The sequence below is a fragment of the Peromyscus maniculatus genome, chromosome 3 (genome assembly GCF_049852395.1).
Source record: "Peromyscus maniculatus bairdii isolate BWxNUB_F1_BW_parent chromosome 3, HU_Pman_BW_mat_3.1, whole genome shotgun sequence".
NCBI lineage: Eukaryota > Metazoa > Chordata > Mammalia > Rodentia > Cricetidae > Peromyscus > Peromyscus maniculatus.
Window position 1 is genome coordinate 157,081,617 of NC_134854.1, and position 16,107 is coordinate 157,097,723.

At 44.8% G+C, this 16,107-nt stretch overlaps 1 protein-coding gene across 1 annotated transcript in view; it reads right to left on the minus strand.

The window, feature by feature from the left end:
- The window catches only part of Gucy2c (guanylate cyclase 2C), an 80,532-nt gene that overhangs the window by 1,552 nt on the left and 62,873 nt on the right, over positions 1-16,107 (minus strand). Inside the window, exons 22-26 of the mRNA XM_006976515.3 lie at positions 13,194-13,386; positions 11,831-12,005; positions 6,590-6,688; positions 5,066-5,160; positions 1,586-1,662 (exon numbers count right to left, since the gene is read on the minus strand). Of these exons, the coding sequence (XP_006976577.1) occupies positions 1,586-1,662; positions 5,066-5,160; positions 6,590-6,688; positions 11,831-12,005; positions 13,194-13,386 (639 nt within the window). The remainder of the gene's footprint in view (positions 1-1,585; positions 1,663-5,065; positions 5,161-6,589; positions 6,689-11,830; positions 12,006-13,193; positions 13,387-16,107) is intronic.

Sequence of the window (16,107 nt, forward strand, 5' to 3'; positions counted from 1 at the left end):
TGTCTGCTTGTCTGTCTTGCACCGTGTGTGCCTGGTGCCCAGGTGGCCAGAAGAGGCTCTCTGGACCTGGAGATACTGATGGTTGTGAGCTGTCATGTGGGTGCTGGGAATCAAACCTGGGTCCTCTTGACTCAAGTCCTCTGAAGGAGCAGCTAGAGCTCTTAACCTGTGAGCCACCTCTCAGCTCCCATGTAAGAAGCAAAGAGGCATGAAGTGGGCTCCAAGCTGCCTTCTGTTCTCCTGAGCAAGCCAGGAACACAACCCAAGCTTTCGGATGCTTCACAAGCAGAATTCAACCAGCTTCTCAGCCAGCGAAAGAGGATTGTATTTTCATTAATCTTACTTCTGTGTATTTTTGTGTCTGTATGAATGTATGTCACATGTGTGTGGGTGCCTGTGGAAACCAGAAAGAAAGTATCAGATCCCTTGGAAGTGGAGTTGCAGGTAATCAGAACCTGGTGTGGTATTGGGAAACAAACTCAGGTCCCCTGGAAGAGCAGCAAGTGTCCTTAACTGCTGAGCCATCTCTCCAGCCCCAAGACTTTATTTTAATTATGTGTGGATGGGGGTGGGGTAGCATGTATTGCAGTACCCACAGAGTCCAGAGGAGGGCGTCATATCCCCTGGGACCAGAGTTACAGAACCAATGTAGAGATGGGAACAGAGCTCAGGTCCCCTGATCACTGAGCCACCTTTCCAGTGTCTTGCCCACCTTTGTTTTTGAGACAGTGTCTATGCAAATTAGACTGGCCTCAAACTCACAGAGATCTGCTGGCCTCTGCCTCCTGAGTGCTGGGGTTAAAAGTATGTGCCATCACATCTGGCAAATCAGGTAGATTTTAATGGAGATAAGCTGTTTAAAATGTAACTGGGCAAGGCATGGTGGCATATGTCTAGAGAGCCAGCATTTGAGGGACCAAGACAGGAAGATTGAGAGGCCAGTCTGGGCTACATAATGATGTTTTCTCTCTCTCTCTCTCTCTCTCTCTCTCTCTCTCTCTCTCTCTCTCTCTCTGTATGTGTGTGTGTGTGTGTGTGTGTGTGTGTGTGTGTGTATTCATGTAGTATGTACTCTATTTCATCTGTCAATTTATCATCTTGCAACTATATCATTGGCACAACTAGAAATTAACCCTTAGGAAGACAGAAGGAAATGGAGCCAGTGAGACAAAATGAAACCAAAATCGGTGAAATAAGAACAGAATCTCTTCCAGTTCTTGAGTATCCCCTCCTCCTTCCCCAGGTGGAGCCTCCCTGGGAAAACAGGACAACGGTAGCCCCCTGTGACTTCACTGAGTACACATCTGACTTAGGAGAGAAATCTAGCACTCTGGAGTAGCAGAGGTTGGGTGTTTTCTGTGTCACTGAGTCTCAGAAAGATACAGGCATTCTGGACCCTCCAGTTCAGCAGCTGGAGATGGGAACATTCTGACTTCCTCATGCCCCCAGACACTTGTCAGGTTAAATACCTCTAAGTAGCAAAGTGTGCCCCCCCCCCCCCGCCCCAGGACTTTGGGTTCTTCTCCCTCCTTGCCCGACCCAGGACTTCCGGCTCCTCTCCCTCCCCGCCACCCCTGAAGCTTACGCCGTCGGTGGGGTTGGCAGGTTGTACTCTTGGTCCTTCATCCCAGTCAGCCAGTATGTGGTCTCTGTCCCTCTGCCCTATGGAGACAGAAGAATGTCCTGTGAAGGTGCTGTTCTCACCCACTGCCCCAAGGATGATCTGCTCCAGGAGACACACCACCCCCCACATTCTCATCAGTGCCTGTATTTAAGCACATTATACACCCCTAAAATTTAGAAAAAAATTTAAGAAGTCTCCCACCAGGCTGGCCTTTTTACTTTTTTTCCCCCTCCCTTTCTTGTTTTTTTAAAATTTATTATTAACTAGTTAACTTATTATTTATCTGGAGACAGGAATCCACACTATGGTTCGGACCAGGTCTGGAGCTCACCATGTAACCCAGGTTGCCTCAAACTCATAGCAGCTCTCCTGTTTCAGATATCTAAGTGTGGTGGTATTGTGTTCCCCAAAATATTGTGCACTCTAATAAACTTATCTGGGGTCAGAGAACAGAACAGCCACAATATTAAACACAGAGGATAGGCAGTGGTAGCATTCGCCTTTAATTCTAGCATTCCAGAGGCAGAGATGCCCCTGGATCTCTGAGTTCAAGGCCACACTGGAAACAGCTAGGTGTGGTAACAAGAGTCTTTAATGCCAGAAAGCAAGCCTTTAATCCCAGGAAGTAAGGGCAGAGAGCAGAAAGGTATTTAAGGTGTTAGGACCAGAAACTAGAAGCTTTTGCCTGGTTAAGCTTTTAGGCTTTAGAGCAGCAGTTCAGCTGAGATCTATTTGGATGAGGACACAGAAGCTTCCAGTCTAAAGAAACAGGATCAGCTGAGGAACTGGTGAGGTGAGGTAGCTGTGGCTTGTTCTGCTTCTCTGATCTTCCATCATTCACCCCAGTACCTGGCTCCAGATTTGTTTTTAGTAATAAGACCTTCTAACAATTCATGCTACATCTGGCGCCCAATGTTCATGGTATGAATTCTTGAAAAGCTACTTGCCTGTAGCCTTGTGGGCCGCAGCTCAGACCTGACCTATACGTTGCCGGTTGTGGTGGTGCATGCCCATAGGATTTACTGAAGGAGGCAGAGGCAGGAGGATCCCGAGTTTGAGGCCAGCCTAGGAGGCTTGCTAAGGAGAAGCTATGGCCAGGGCTGGACCTGGCCACAAACGGTGGCGGTGGGATCATGGACGCAGTGGCTACTGCTCTGAGTTTCTGGTTGTTTCTCATCGTGTTGGTGACTGCGGTGATGCTGCTACCCGGGACAAAGGGTTTACTGCTGCTTATTCAGAGAAGAATTGCCAGGACCATCGTGTTACAAGAAAGCATTGGCAAAAGTCAGTTTGGAAAAGTTTGGCATGACAAATGGTGGGGAGAAATTGCTGTGAAGATTTTCTCTTCTAGGGAAGAACACTCATGGTTCCAAGAGACAGACATTTATCAGACTGTGATTGCTCCAAACCACAGAAGAGGCACACACACACACACAAAATTCTTCAGGGAACCCTGATCATGCATAACAGCAACTTTGAAATCTACAAAAGGATGATGGGACCCAACAACAATTGATGATCCCACAAGGACTATGGGGAAGCCATTAAGCTTTAGCTACATCTAAGTACCATGATTTATCTACATCTAAGTACCAGGATTTCAGGTATGAGGCACCATGCCCAGCCAGATTGGCTGTTTTCAAAATAGTTTCCTTTCTCCCCAGAAAATATTTCAGATTACAATATAGCAATATTTGAAGAACCCTGCCTTAAAGAGGAAGCAGTTCAGGCCTGAGGAGATGGCTCATTTGGAGAGTGCTTGCCGTGAGAGCATGAGGACTTGAGTTCAGATCACCAGCACCCCAGAACAAAGCGGGGTACGGCATATGTCTGTAACCCCTATTCTGGGGAGCAGGGACAGGTGGTTCCTGGGGCTCACTGAGCACCAGTCTAGTCAAACTGGTGAGCTCCAGGTTTAGAGGGAGACGAAGGTGAGCACAGCAGGACAGACAGCTCATGTGTCACCTGCCATGAAAGCCTGACAACCTGAGTTTGGTCCCCGGACACACACGGAGGTGAGAGAGAGACAACAGACTCCACAGAGGTGTTCTCTAGTGTATAACACACACACAGACACACACAGACAGACAGACAGACACACACATACACACACAGACACATACACACACAAAGAGACACACACATAGACACACACACAGACACGGACACACACCACATACACAGACATACACAGACACATACACACACATGCACAGACACACACACACACATACACACACACCACTAATAAATAAAGTGAATAAGGTTCAGAACAACTGAAGAAGACACCCAGTGTTGACATCTGGTATCTGTACATCCACACACAAAAGCATATTCAAAACACACACATACACACACACACACACACACACACACACACACACACACAAAAGTCAATTTTAAAGAAAGGAAGAAATCCACCCACAGTTCTGCCATGCCAATGAACATAACCAGTTTCCATTGTGTATGTTTTCTCTGTTTTGATTATTACGTGTGTGTGTGTGTGTGTGTGTGTGTGTGTGTGTTCACGTGCACTTACGACAACTCTCAGGAGTTGGTTGTCTTCTTCTACCATGTGGACCACTCTCAGGTGGTCAGACTTGGCAGTTAAGAACCATCTCTCTCCAGCTCTGTGTTTTTTTTTAACTCTTTACAACAAAGTTTTGAGACAAAATTGTTGCCACAGCTTCATTATCTTAGTGTGTAATTACAAATCCATGTATCATAATAAGCACCTGGAAGTAACATTTGTTTGGTTCATGATGGGTGGGTGGGGTCATGAAATGAATGGAAATGTACAAGAAATTCCATTTTTGCTAAGTTTTGCATCTGAGAAGGAGATCAAATGGGTCGAGATTAAATGAGTATCCATAGATCTACATTTTTACAAGACCATAAGCAGCATTTTAGGGGAATGATCTTGAATCATTAGTAAATATATTAGTGGAAGACTCAAAAACTGAGTGTGTTATTTGTAGCTGAAAGTTTTCTCTGGTCCTGACTAGCCCCATGGACCCCACAGCCACTTAGATATCATAACTGTAATTCTTGCTAGATAACTGCTTTGTTATATGTAATTCTACTCTGTTGAAGTTAAAACCTTCCTTTTAAATAGAAAGAAAAGAGGAAATGATGGGTGATGTTGCTCTGCATGCTGTGAATGTGTTGCTCTGATTGGTTAATAAATAAAATGCTGATTGGTCAGTAGCCAGGCAGGAAGTATAAGCAGGAAAAGGAGAGAGGAGAATTCTGGGAAGAGGAAGGAGGAGTCAGAGGAGACACCAGCCAGCCGTCCGGGGAACAACATGTAATGGCACACAGGTAAAGCCACGAAACACATGTTGACATACAGATGAACAGAAATGGGCTTTCTTGGTGGAGGGTCACACGTGGCCCACATGTGTCTGAGTGCTTGCTCACACATGTCTGCAGCCTCCTTACCTTTAAGTATGTTTCTCCCCTCACTTCATACTGGAACTGGCAATCCGTTCTCTTCAGGATGGCTATCGTAGAGCTGCTCATGTGAATCCTCAAGGCTGGAAACACAAACCAGATCAATGAAAATCTCCCCATGTTGAAGTCTGATATGGCCACATTTATTTCTCTCTGATTCTAGGTGTCAACAACACCCTAAGCACCTATTCTCCATCATGGAGAAACATGTGTGTCTATTTAAGTAAATGGGCCTTTAAAAACAGGGTCAGTGAGAAGAGGAAATACTACCCACATAGGAAAAAGGGTCTGGCACTGTGTTTTTAGGGTTCTGAATGTTGTCACTCCCTGAGTTTTGCCCACTGAGTCTCATTCCAGCTCAGAGTGGGAACTTTGGACCTGGCTTTGGATGGAGCTTCTCCTGCTGAGCCTGGGGCTGGGCTTTGGCTGACCAGTCTGCAGTCTAAAGTTCCAGGAAATAGCCACGGTGCTGCGAGCAAGGGGGAAGATTTGGGCTCTGGGCTTTCTCAAACTTTCCTCTTCGGCAGCACTGTTAGCTTTCTGAAAAACAAGTGATGAGGGATTCCCACCCAAAGGCTCACTAACAGCCACATTACAAGCCATGACAGGGGACAGAATAGTGGACACTCTCCATGGACCAGAGGACTTCCAAGTGCTTAACATTGCATCATCCGAGTCCTGTCCTGAAATGCTCCTAACAAGGTTGTCATCTCATTCTATGTTCATCTTCCTGAGGCCTTGAAAGATGGAATAACTCCCCCCCCCAACATATGCAGAAGATGGTTAGCACAGTTTTTATTTTAATCTAAGTCTGTTTGATAATTTGATTTTATAGTACATGCTAAGAGCAGATTGCCAGTCTAACTACCCAAATCCTGTCCTGGATCCTGTTTTTATCAGCTTTTAAACATCATCTATCACTGCTTTTCTTCCTTCTACTATGCACGTTCATTCTTATTACTGTTATTAATATTGATAGAGCATCTACTGCATGTAGTGCACAGTTCCTCAATTTTGCCAGACACATGCCTTTGTAAAATGTCAAAGATTGATCCAATCTGAAGAGGAACCTGAAACCTTTGTGTATTAACAAATCCCTAGACACTTTCTGCTAAAACTAGTTTCTAGAAAATACAAATAAACAGCAAAGGTGAATCTGATCCAGGGTGTGTCTGGTCCATATCTTTCCCATTGTATACCACACAGTTTACATAGATCTATGCTAAATGGCTATTGCAGCTAGAACATTCCTGAGTTCATTGCATGTGGACCAAAAATACAGAAATAGTCTAAAACTGAAGAAAAAAAAAAGGCTAAAACAATTAGCGTTAAATGCAACAAAATCAAATGTCAGAATCCTGTTAACACAGGCTCAAGTCTAGCCCTTGTGAGGGATCTGTCTGCCTTTTACTGACACTTTACATCTCAACACTATGAAGTGAATTCTACAAATGCATCTCCTGGAAGAGAGAATCTCTGTTCTCTAAGGAAAACAGCAATCCCCCTTCTTACGGAGGCCGGTGGATTCCATCCTCGAGGCAGTATTGACGGTATCTCCAAATAAGCAATAGCGAGGCATCTTGATCCCCACAACACCAGCAGCACAGGGGCCTGGAGTAAAGGAAGGAAGAGGAGGCATCACTGCACATGGAAGAATGGAGTTGGGACCGGTGAGCCTTTCTCACAGTCAGGTCATGAGGCTGAATACTCAAGGCATGGAGACATGGCTGAACACATGTGTGATTCTTTTAATGAATGGATGCATGCTTTTAGGTTTGGGTTATAGCAAAAAAAATACTTATATTTTCATTGAGCACAAAGGCATTCATAGGTCCGGGTCACAAAAATGCCAACATTTAAAAATCAAGAGCGCTCAAGAAGAGCTCAGGTGACCCCACAGCTTGCCTGCTGTTCCAAAGCATACCACCCTGAACTCTGGATTGTTAGAAGACATAGAGCTGAAGACACAGTTGCCCGTGTTTGTGTTTGTTTCATGGTGCTATTTCTAGGATTGGTGGCATATAACAGACCACTCAGGAGACAAGTGCTGTGGGATGTCTTTCTGTATGCTGTGAATATATGCTGTTCCCACTGGTTAGTAAATAAAGCTGCATTGGCCTATGGCAGGGCAGGATGGAGCCAGGTGGGAAAATCCAAAAGAGATGATGAGAGGAGAAAGGAGAATAGGGAGGAGATGCCCAACTGCCGTCCAAGGAGCAACAGGTAAGGGGACACAGGTAAAGCCACGGGACACATGTCAGTAAACAGATAAATAAAAATGGGTTAAGATAAAAAACTAGCTAAGAAGAAGCCTGCCAAAGGCCGTACAGTTGGTAATTAATATAAGCCTCTGAGTGATTATTTTGTAAGTGGCTGTGGGACTGGATGGGACCTGAGAATGTTCCGACTACAGACAAGGACTTGGCAGACTCTTCCATAAGCATCACAGGCCACACAAATGCTGCAGGACTAAGTCTGTGGCACAAGGATGTTCTAAAATGGAGAACAAAAACCAAGAAAAGAGTGTGGGTGTTGTGGACTTCCTTCCTTAAGTATAAAGGGAATGCTGAGCGGTGGTGGCACACGCCTTTAATCCCAGCACTTGGGAGGCAGAGCCAGGCGGATCTCTGTGAGTTCAAGGCCAGCCTGGGCTACCAAGTGAGTTCCAGGAAAGGCACAAAGCTACACAGAGAAAACCTGTCTCGAAAAACCAAAAAAAAAAAAAAAAAAAAAAAAAAAAAGTATAAAGGGAATGGTCTTGATCAGAGCAGCTGTTGATATTCCTTTATAGGAGGATCTTTAGACCCTAATCTGATATTCCAGCCCTCCCTCCCTCCCTTCCTCCCTCCCTTCCTCCCCCCTCCCTCCTCCCCTCCCTCCCTCTTCCCTCCCTCCCATGCTTTCCTCCCAACTGTGGTTCTGCACAGTTGCATGTGTTCTAGGGAGATGCTACAGTACATACATATGAGGTGGGAGACGATCTGAAGCAGGAACACCATCTATGCAGCTGTAGGGAGCCATAGTCCTGGGGACTTTTGAGTGATGTGGTTATTTGGTGTCACCCAAACTCTTGTAAGTAAACCCAATAAACTACTCCCTGGCCCACCAAGCTAGATGTCAGTGTTTCTTTGGTCAATCGCTAGTGCTTTCTCTGGTAGCTGCTCTAAGTAGATGTTCACAGCTCCCCAGGAAAGAAAGGTCAATGTGACCATTGAGAAGAAGGGTCATTGCATCAGCATTTGCAGGGATGATTGGATGCAGAGGTAAACCTCAACAGGGAAACGGAAGACTGCCTTTCCAGCTGGGGCAGTGGTCCTCAACCTTCCTAATGCTGAGACCCTTTAAACAGTTCCTCGTGTCATGGTGACCCCAAGCCATAAAATTATTTTCATTGCTGCTTCATAACTGTAATTTTGCTACTGTTATGAATTGTAATGTAAACATCTGTGTTTTCTGACAGTCTCAGGTGACCCCTCTGAAAGGGTCATACGACCTCCAATGGATTGTGACCCACAGATTGAGAATCAGTGAACTAAAGGACTTACTAGTTTTTTGATTGGCTTTTTTTTTTTATTTAAATACACATGGATTTCTTTTGTTGTTGTTTTTGAGACAAGGTCTCACTATGTTGTTCTGCTGTCTTGGAATTCACTATGTAGACAAGGGTAGCTGAGACTTACAAAGATCTGCTGCCTCCTGAGTGCTGCTGTTATGACTGAATGTGTACTGTTCTCGTAGAGGACCTGAGTAAGGACCTGAGTAGGGTCCCAGCCCTAAGTTTGGAAGTTTATAACTGCCTGTACCCCAGCTTCAGGGGATCTGGCACCTTCTGCTAGCATGCACAGGTGCCTGTACCCATGTGTACAGACATACACAAACATGCACATAATTTAAAAAACCCTAAAGCACAAGAGTTTCTTTATACATTTATCCTACCAGCGAAGATCAAAAAAACCAAAAACAGTTCAAAATACTGGATTTTACCTTGAGTCTTGAGCCCTACATTGTCAGATTTGATACAAAACAAAAACAGACAAACAAGCCCCTAACAAAAATGCAGAAGAGATGGAATGGAGAAGACTTACTTGTGTCTGCATGTGTGTGTGTGAAAGGCAAGACAGTGTGTCATGTGAAGTATTAGTGAGGATGACTTAAAAACACATTTCTTCTTAAATATTCATTGTACATGGTGCTGTGTTGCAGAAAGACATTTTCTTATAGTTATATGTTCACTGCTCATATATCTTCCTCTCTTCCCCTTCCCCAGCTTCCCCTCCCCCTCTCCCCCCATTAGTCCGCTCTGTCTCCCTAGACAGCTTTCCTTCTCTCATGTTATATGCATTCACACAGCTTTACATATGTATATAAAATCTAGGAACTACATATGAGAGGAAACATGGTCTTTGGTTTTTGATACTGGCTTAATTTGCTTAGTTTCTATGATTATGATCAGTTGTATCTATTTTCCTGCAAACAATGTAACTTCCTTTTCCTTATGGCTGAAAAACATTCTACTGTGCATACATGCCACATGTTCTTTTTCTGTTCCTCTGTCAGTTGGTTGAGTTCCCCTCCAACCATGTGTTTCTGTAAGACTGCTTCCTTATCTACTCAAGTCTCTATGTTCAAGGCTGTGAGTTAAACTGGAAGTCTGAGGCATCCTAACTTGCTACCTAAACTAAAAGCCAAATTTAGAAATATGTAGTCACAGTCCCCAAGCTCCAATGAGTCACAGGCTGATGACTGATCAAATGATGCTGCAGATATTGGTAGCGCAGAACTTGAACCAATCAGATCCTCAGACAGTGGTAATTCAGAACTTAACCAATCAGATCCTCAGATAGTGGTAACTCAAAACTTTGACCAATCGGATCCTCAGATAGTGGTAGCCCAGAGCTTTAACCCAATCAGATGTTTTCTGTCTCTCACCTCTGCTCTCTCTCTTTCTCTCCCTACTTCATTTTTTCATACGCCCTCAAACTTGAGATCCTCCTGCCTCGGCCTTGTGGTGCTAGGATTCTGAGCAGGCACCACTCACTTCTGTTTTCTGTCTGTAGATACTACCTGCCCACATTTTCTGCTAAAGCACTTTGGTTCCGAAAGACACAATTTGTGAATTGTTCTTTCTTAAATAAACTCACTAGTTTTGTCTAGAGTTTTCCTCTCATCAGGGCTATCAAACTTCCCTGGTTCTCTTAGGGATGCATGTGCTTTCTGTAGCACTGCAGGGGAGTAGGTGTGAACCTACATCTACGAACCACATATTTTTAAGATAGTATTCTTTCTTTTTTAAAAAAGGTTTTAGTTTTCGTTATGTGTGTGTGTGTCCATTTGTTTGTGGGTAGGTACAAATGAATGCAGGTGCCAGAGGAGGCTAGAAGAGGGCATCAGAGCTCCTGGAGTTGGAGTTGCAGGTAGTTGTGAGCTGCCCAGCATGGCTGCTGGGAACTAAACTCAGGTCCTCTACAAGTGTAGCACTTTCTTAACCATTAAGGCATCCCGCCAGCCCCAGTATTGTATTATTTTAATGGAATATGAACAGGAGTTGAGTGCTGTGGAATAACCCTCTTGTATACTGTAAAGATTTGTCATTCAAATTGGTTTAATAAAATGCTGATTGGTCAGTAGCCAGGCAGGAAGTATAGGTGGGGTGACCAAAAGGATGATTAGAAGGAGAAGGGTGGAATGAGAGAGTCACCAGAAAACGCGGAGAATCAAGATGAGAATTGCTGTGGGATGTTAATGTATGTCCTGTGGGAGCCCTTCTTGGGTTCCTTGTGGCGTTACCCAGCAGGTTTGCATAGAGGATGATTAGGACCATGGGCCTGAGTGCAGGTGTTTGAGATGGTCTGCACTTGGCTGTACTGGGGGATGGTCTGTATGTCAAGTTGCTCTGATTGGTCAATAAATAAAACCTGATTGGTCGTGGCTAGGCAGGAAGTATAGGCGGGACTAACAGAGGAGAAATAAGAGAACAGGAAGGCAAAAGGAGACGCTGCCAGTCACTGCCAGGACAAGCAGCATGTGAAGATGCTGGTAAGCCACGAGCCACGTGGCAAGGTATAGATTTGTAGAAATGTGTTACTTTAAGATGTAAGAACAGTTAACAAGAAGCCTGCCACGGCCATACAGTTTGTAAGCAATATAAGTCTCTGTGTTTACTTGGTTGGGTCTGAGCGGCTGTGGGACTGGCGGGTGACAGAGATTTGTCCTGACTGTGGGCAAGGCCGGAAAACTCTAGCAACAGAGAATGCCATACTGAGAAAGGGTACCAAGCCACGTAGCTAAACATAAATAAGATTTATGGGTTAATTTAAGTGTAAGAGCAAGTTAGTAATAAGCCTGAGCTATCAGCTGAGCATTTATAATTAATATAAGCCTCTGTGTGGTAATTTGGGAAGTGGTTGCCAGGTATTCGGGAACTGGCAGGTGGGAGAGAATCGTCCATTTACAGTTGGGACTGTGTGGAGAGGCAATAAGTGAGACAGTAGACGTGATGGTTTAAATGGGAAGTCCAGAACTTCTTGTTTCCTGGGTGATCAGTGTTTGTGCATCCAGCAATGACAGTGTCATCCACAGTGCTATTTCAAGTGTTCTCTGGGGACCGGGTCTAAATGTGTCAGGATGTGTGATGAACCCCACAGTTGGCACACAGAATCTAAGAAGTCTCAGATTGAAAACCAACCACATCAAGATGCTCTTCTGTGCTCTGCTGTGCATGACCCCCACTTGTTAGGATGCCCAACTCCTTACCAGAATGAACTCCAATGCGGATCCATACTGGGAGGCCAGGGAGATGCTCCAACTCGAAGGTCCCCATGAAGCTGAGGATGTCCAAGGCCATCTTGGAAATGTCTACTGCATGTCGGTTGCCATTTCTCATGGGCAAACCACTGGCCACCACGTAGGCATCACCGATGGTTTCTACCTGTGGGGACACTTTCTTATCAATGGCTCTGCATTGAATGCAGATATGGATAGGGGTTGGGAAATAAGTATGAGCACAATTCTGTCCACCTCATTCAGGACCAGTTCTATGGCAGTTTCACCAGGGGTTGTTTTTGTTTTTTCTAGTAGTCTAGTTAACTGGATGACAAAACAACTATGGAAGATTTTAACCACATAGCATGGTTTTATAATTACATAGATTGTGCAGCTGTAGTGAAAATTCTGTAAATGCTCATATAATCTGGTTGTGGGGCTACAGACATGGCTCAGTGAATGAGACCACCTGCTGCTCTTGCGTAAGACCAGGGTACAGCTCCCAGACCTACATGGTGGCTCACACCTGCTTGTAACTCTAGTTCCCAGGGATCAGATGCCCTCTTCTGGCCCCCATGGACACCTACATATAAGTTGTACAGACAAGGAGGCATACACACACACACACATACACTTAACTAAAATTAAAGCTAAATAATTAAACAATCTGACTGATCCTATATAATTTTGGTAATACACTAAATTACCAGAAAAGTCATCTTTAGTGATTGTCATTTCCTACATAGTATTTTACCAACAGTAATTATAGGTTCCTTCAGGAATGAAGCATTTTTGCAGTCTTGTGCTGTGTTTATCATAACTCCACTGTCTCCACTTGATTTTTCAGTCACCTTAAATGCTGCCCATTGTTTTGGAGGTGATTTGAAATTCTGCCATTTCCTCTACATTTGTCACCCCAAATTCATTTTTGCTACAATTTGTTCTTTCTGTGCTACTTCTTTAAGGTAGGAAGTCATTTTGACATTTGACCTTTCTTAATTCTTCCACATCTCCCCCATTTCAGCTTGGATGCAACCACCACTTCATTAAGGTTAAAGATTTATTTATTTTTATGTGCACATTTGTATGTGCCTACGTGTGAGTTTGTGCATACACATGCAGGTGCCTGGGGAAGCCAGATCCCTTGGAGCTAGAGTCACAGGCAGCTCTGGGCCCCCTGACTTGAGCGCTGAGAACTGAACTCAGGACCTGTGGAAGAATAGGAAGCATTCTCAGTTGGCCTTTTGTTATCTGTTGGATGGGGAGACAGGAGCTGTACCTAACAGGAGCAACTGTGCCAGGCTCTGGTGGCCTTGGGCTGCCCAACTGTCTCAGTGTGAGGGAAATCAGTCACCTTATAGACATCATGGTGATCCACAATCTGGTCAAAACTCTTGTAGATGTCATTTAGCATGTCCACCACCTCCATGGGGGTGCTGTACTTGCAGATAGTTGTAAAACCGACAATGTCACTGAAATAGATTGTGACTTCTTCATACAGCTCTGGTTCTACAACGCCTTTCTCCTTCAGAGACTTTACCACCAGCCTAGAGGAGGGAGGGAAGAAAACCACTTTTAACCTCTGTAGAGTTTTCTTGCCTTACATAAGCAATTCCTATTGAAGCAGCTGTCAGCCAGATTTAAAAATTTGAGATTTCTAATGAATTCCATTAAGTGTCCAGGAAGCAAAAAGAACAGATTGCATATACTGTGTATATGAATCCATGGCCCATACAAGTGTGTATGTATTTAAACTTGGATGAATAGAAGCAATTTCAACTTTAACTCAGACTGTCAATAATCCACATAAACGCACAACACTGACACTTGTCTAGCTCTAACCCCCACATGTCCACTCTTTACCTCTCCACTGATAATCAGTGTTAACCAAGCACAGCACCATATTCAGAAGGCTAGATGAGGAGCGTGTCATGGATGTCAGAAACTGACCCCTAATGTAAGGCTATGAGTACTGCCTTTCTCATCAGAGCCAATGGTTCTGCTCCTCTTGTGTACCTCATGGTATTGTTTAATATCATGCCAAATGAATAATGCATTCAAAGTTAATTTTAATATGTTTATATCAGAATTCATTGGATATTCTGAACTAGGTTTGGGTCCTTTGAAAAGTAAAGTCTACCAGGGCTGGAGAGATGGCTCAGTGGTTAAGAGCACTAGTTGCTTTTTAGAGGACCCAGGTCCAATTCCCAGCACCCACATAGTAGCTCACAACTGTCTGTAACTCTAGTTCCACGGGATCTGAAACCTTCAGACCAATGCACATATGTTAAGTAAAATAAAGTCAACCACACCATGTATAAGTTGCAACTACAGCAAAGAATGATGAAGGAAGCCACCCAGAAAAGCCTCACTGAAGAGACAGAAGGTGCAGCTTCTCAGAGCAGGGACTACAACAGAAGCAACCACATGGACTGGGGTTTCCTTTAGGGGCCAAGTTCCCTTTCACATGGAAGAAGAGGCATGGGGGCTGACTGGGGTTGGGCACTCTCTGCTGCCGCTGGGGTCATTTTGAAGGGGGCCTGAGCAGAAATATAGAACATGAGCATCAGAACCTAGATACTGGGAAATGCCACAGCAGCCTATGAGAACAGATCCCTCATTTTACTTTATTTCATACAAGTGTTTGCTTGCATGTATGTATATGTACTACCCATGTGCCTGGTACCTGCAGCGGCCAGAAGAGGGCACAAGATCCCTTGGGACTGGAGTTACAGATGATTGTGAGCTACCATGTGGAGCTCACATGGGAGCTCAGGTCGTTTGCAAGAGCAGCAGATGCTCCTAACCACTGAGCCATCTCTCCAGTCCCTAAATCCTTCATTTTTATATAGATAAGAAAATGAAGGGCTGAAAAGGAAGTGGGAATCCAGTGGTCCCATTGGACAGAGCTATTACTAGAACCAAGAGACATCAATCCTGTGCACTATGAGCCTTCTATGCAGATCCTGGGTATTCAGGGAGATGGAGCAGATTGAGAGGTGAGAATAACAACTGTAGAATGTCTGTAGATCTTCCAGAAACCCCATACCTATCAGCCAGGTAACCAAGGTGTTATTTTTGCCAACTGGGCATTAGTCTCCAGGCAAGGAATTCTGCATAATATAACAAGGTTATGGGGCTCAGGCAACACCTACTCTCTTTGACACAGAGGTGGCGGTGGGAGAGTGGGGGTGGGGGTAGGGTTCTAGTATATTTTCAGAATGCTCTCCCAGCCTGTATGGAGGAGCTGACAGGCTCATGGTTCCGATTAGGCTTTTTTAGTTTCGGGGATTGAGTGGGGCATGTGTGTATGCCCACCTGTTTGTCCAGGCTAATATAGAAGAAACTCCTTTTTATCTGGAAGTCAGTCATTGGTATGGGAGGGGTGGATCTGGGAGGGGTCGAGAGAGGGGTAACTCGGACAGGCCACCATTACTGTGTAGTCCAGCATGGATGTCAATGGGTGTCACAGGCAAGTGATGGTTTCTTTCTGTGACACTGGCCTCAGTTTCCATGATTTTATAGAGCTTCTCCTTACACTGAGGGAACAGCTTGCCATACCTTAATGGGAAGAGATCCATTACTTCTAAGCCATGGGCCAAACCATCATGGTGTAATTCCTTGTTCATCCTCACATTCCTCAGGAACTTACTCCAATGTCAGTGTTTGGAAAACATGAATCTATCTTGGGATTTCTGTGTGAATGCCCTTTTTCTTCTGTCCTGACTAAGCCATGGCTTCACACAGAAGAGGCCAACGTTGGCTCATGGATGCCTAGGTGGCGAGACAGCTGACGAGGGTTACCCATCTCCTCTCCTACTGACTTGGCGTTCCCTTGTGATTTAAAGAAGGAAAACAAAGAAACTAATGCTTAATGCTTGAAAGCCTCACAGTTCACACACCGCAGAGGCAGGCTTGAATCACCGCTTTGAGACTGAGGACAGACAGACAGTGCCTTGCTTGAAGGCTGCAGGCTTAATAAGGTATTAGAACTCACAGCCACCTGCTTAGTCCGCGATTCTCCCAAAACTTCTTGCTTTAGGAATTCAGAGTGAAATCAGAAGGGGGCTCAGCAAGACCTAAGCATCTTCAACCCCAATAATCTGCCCTCCGTCTATAAAAGGAAATCATCCTTTACAGTTCCAAACAAATGCAAGGCCAGACCAAATCCAGAACAAACCAGCAGCAGTGAGAGGCAGGCATGCTGGAGGTTTCAGCGGGGAGTCAAGGAGCCCGACTGTGGAATCATGGGAAGCCACAGGAGCAGA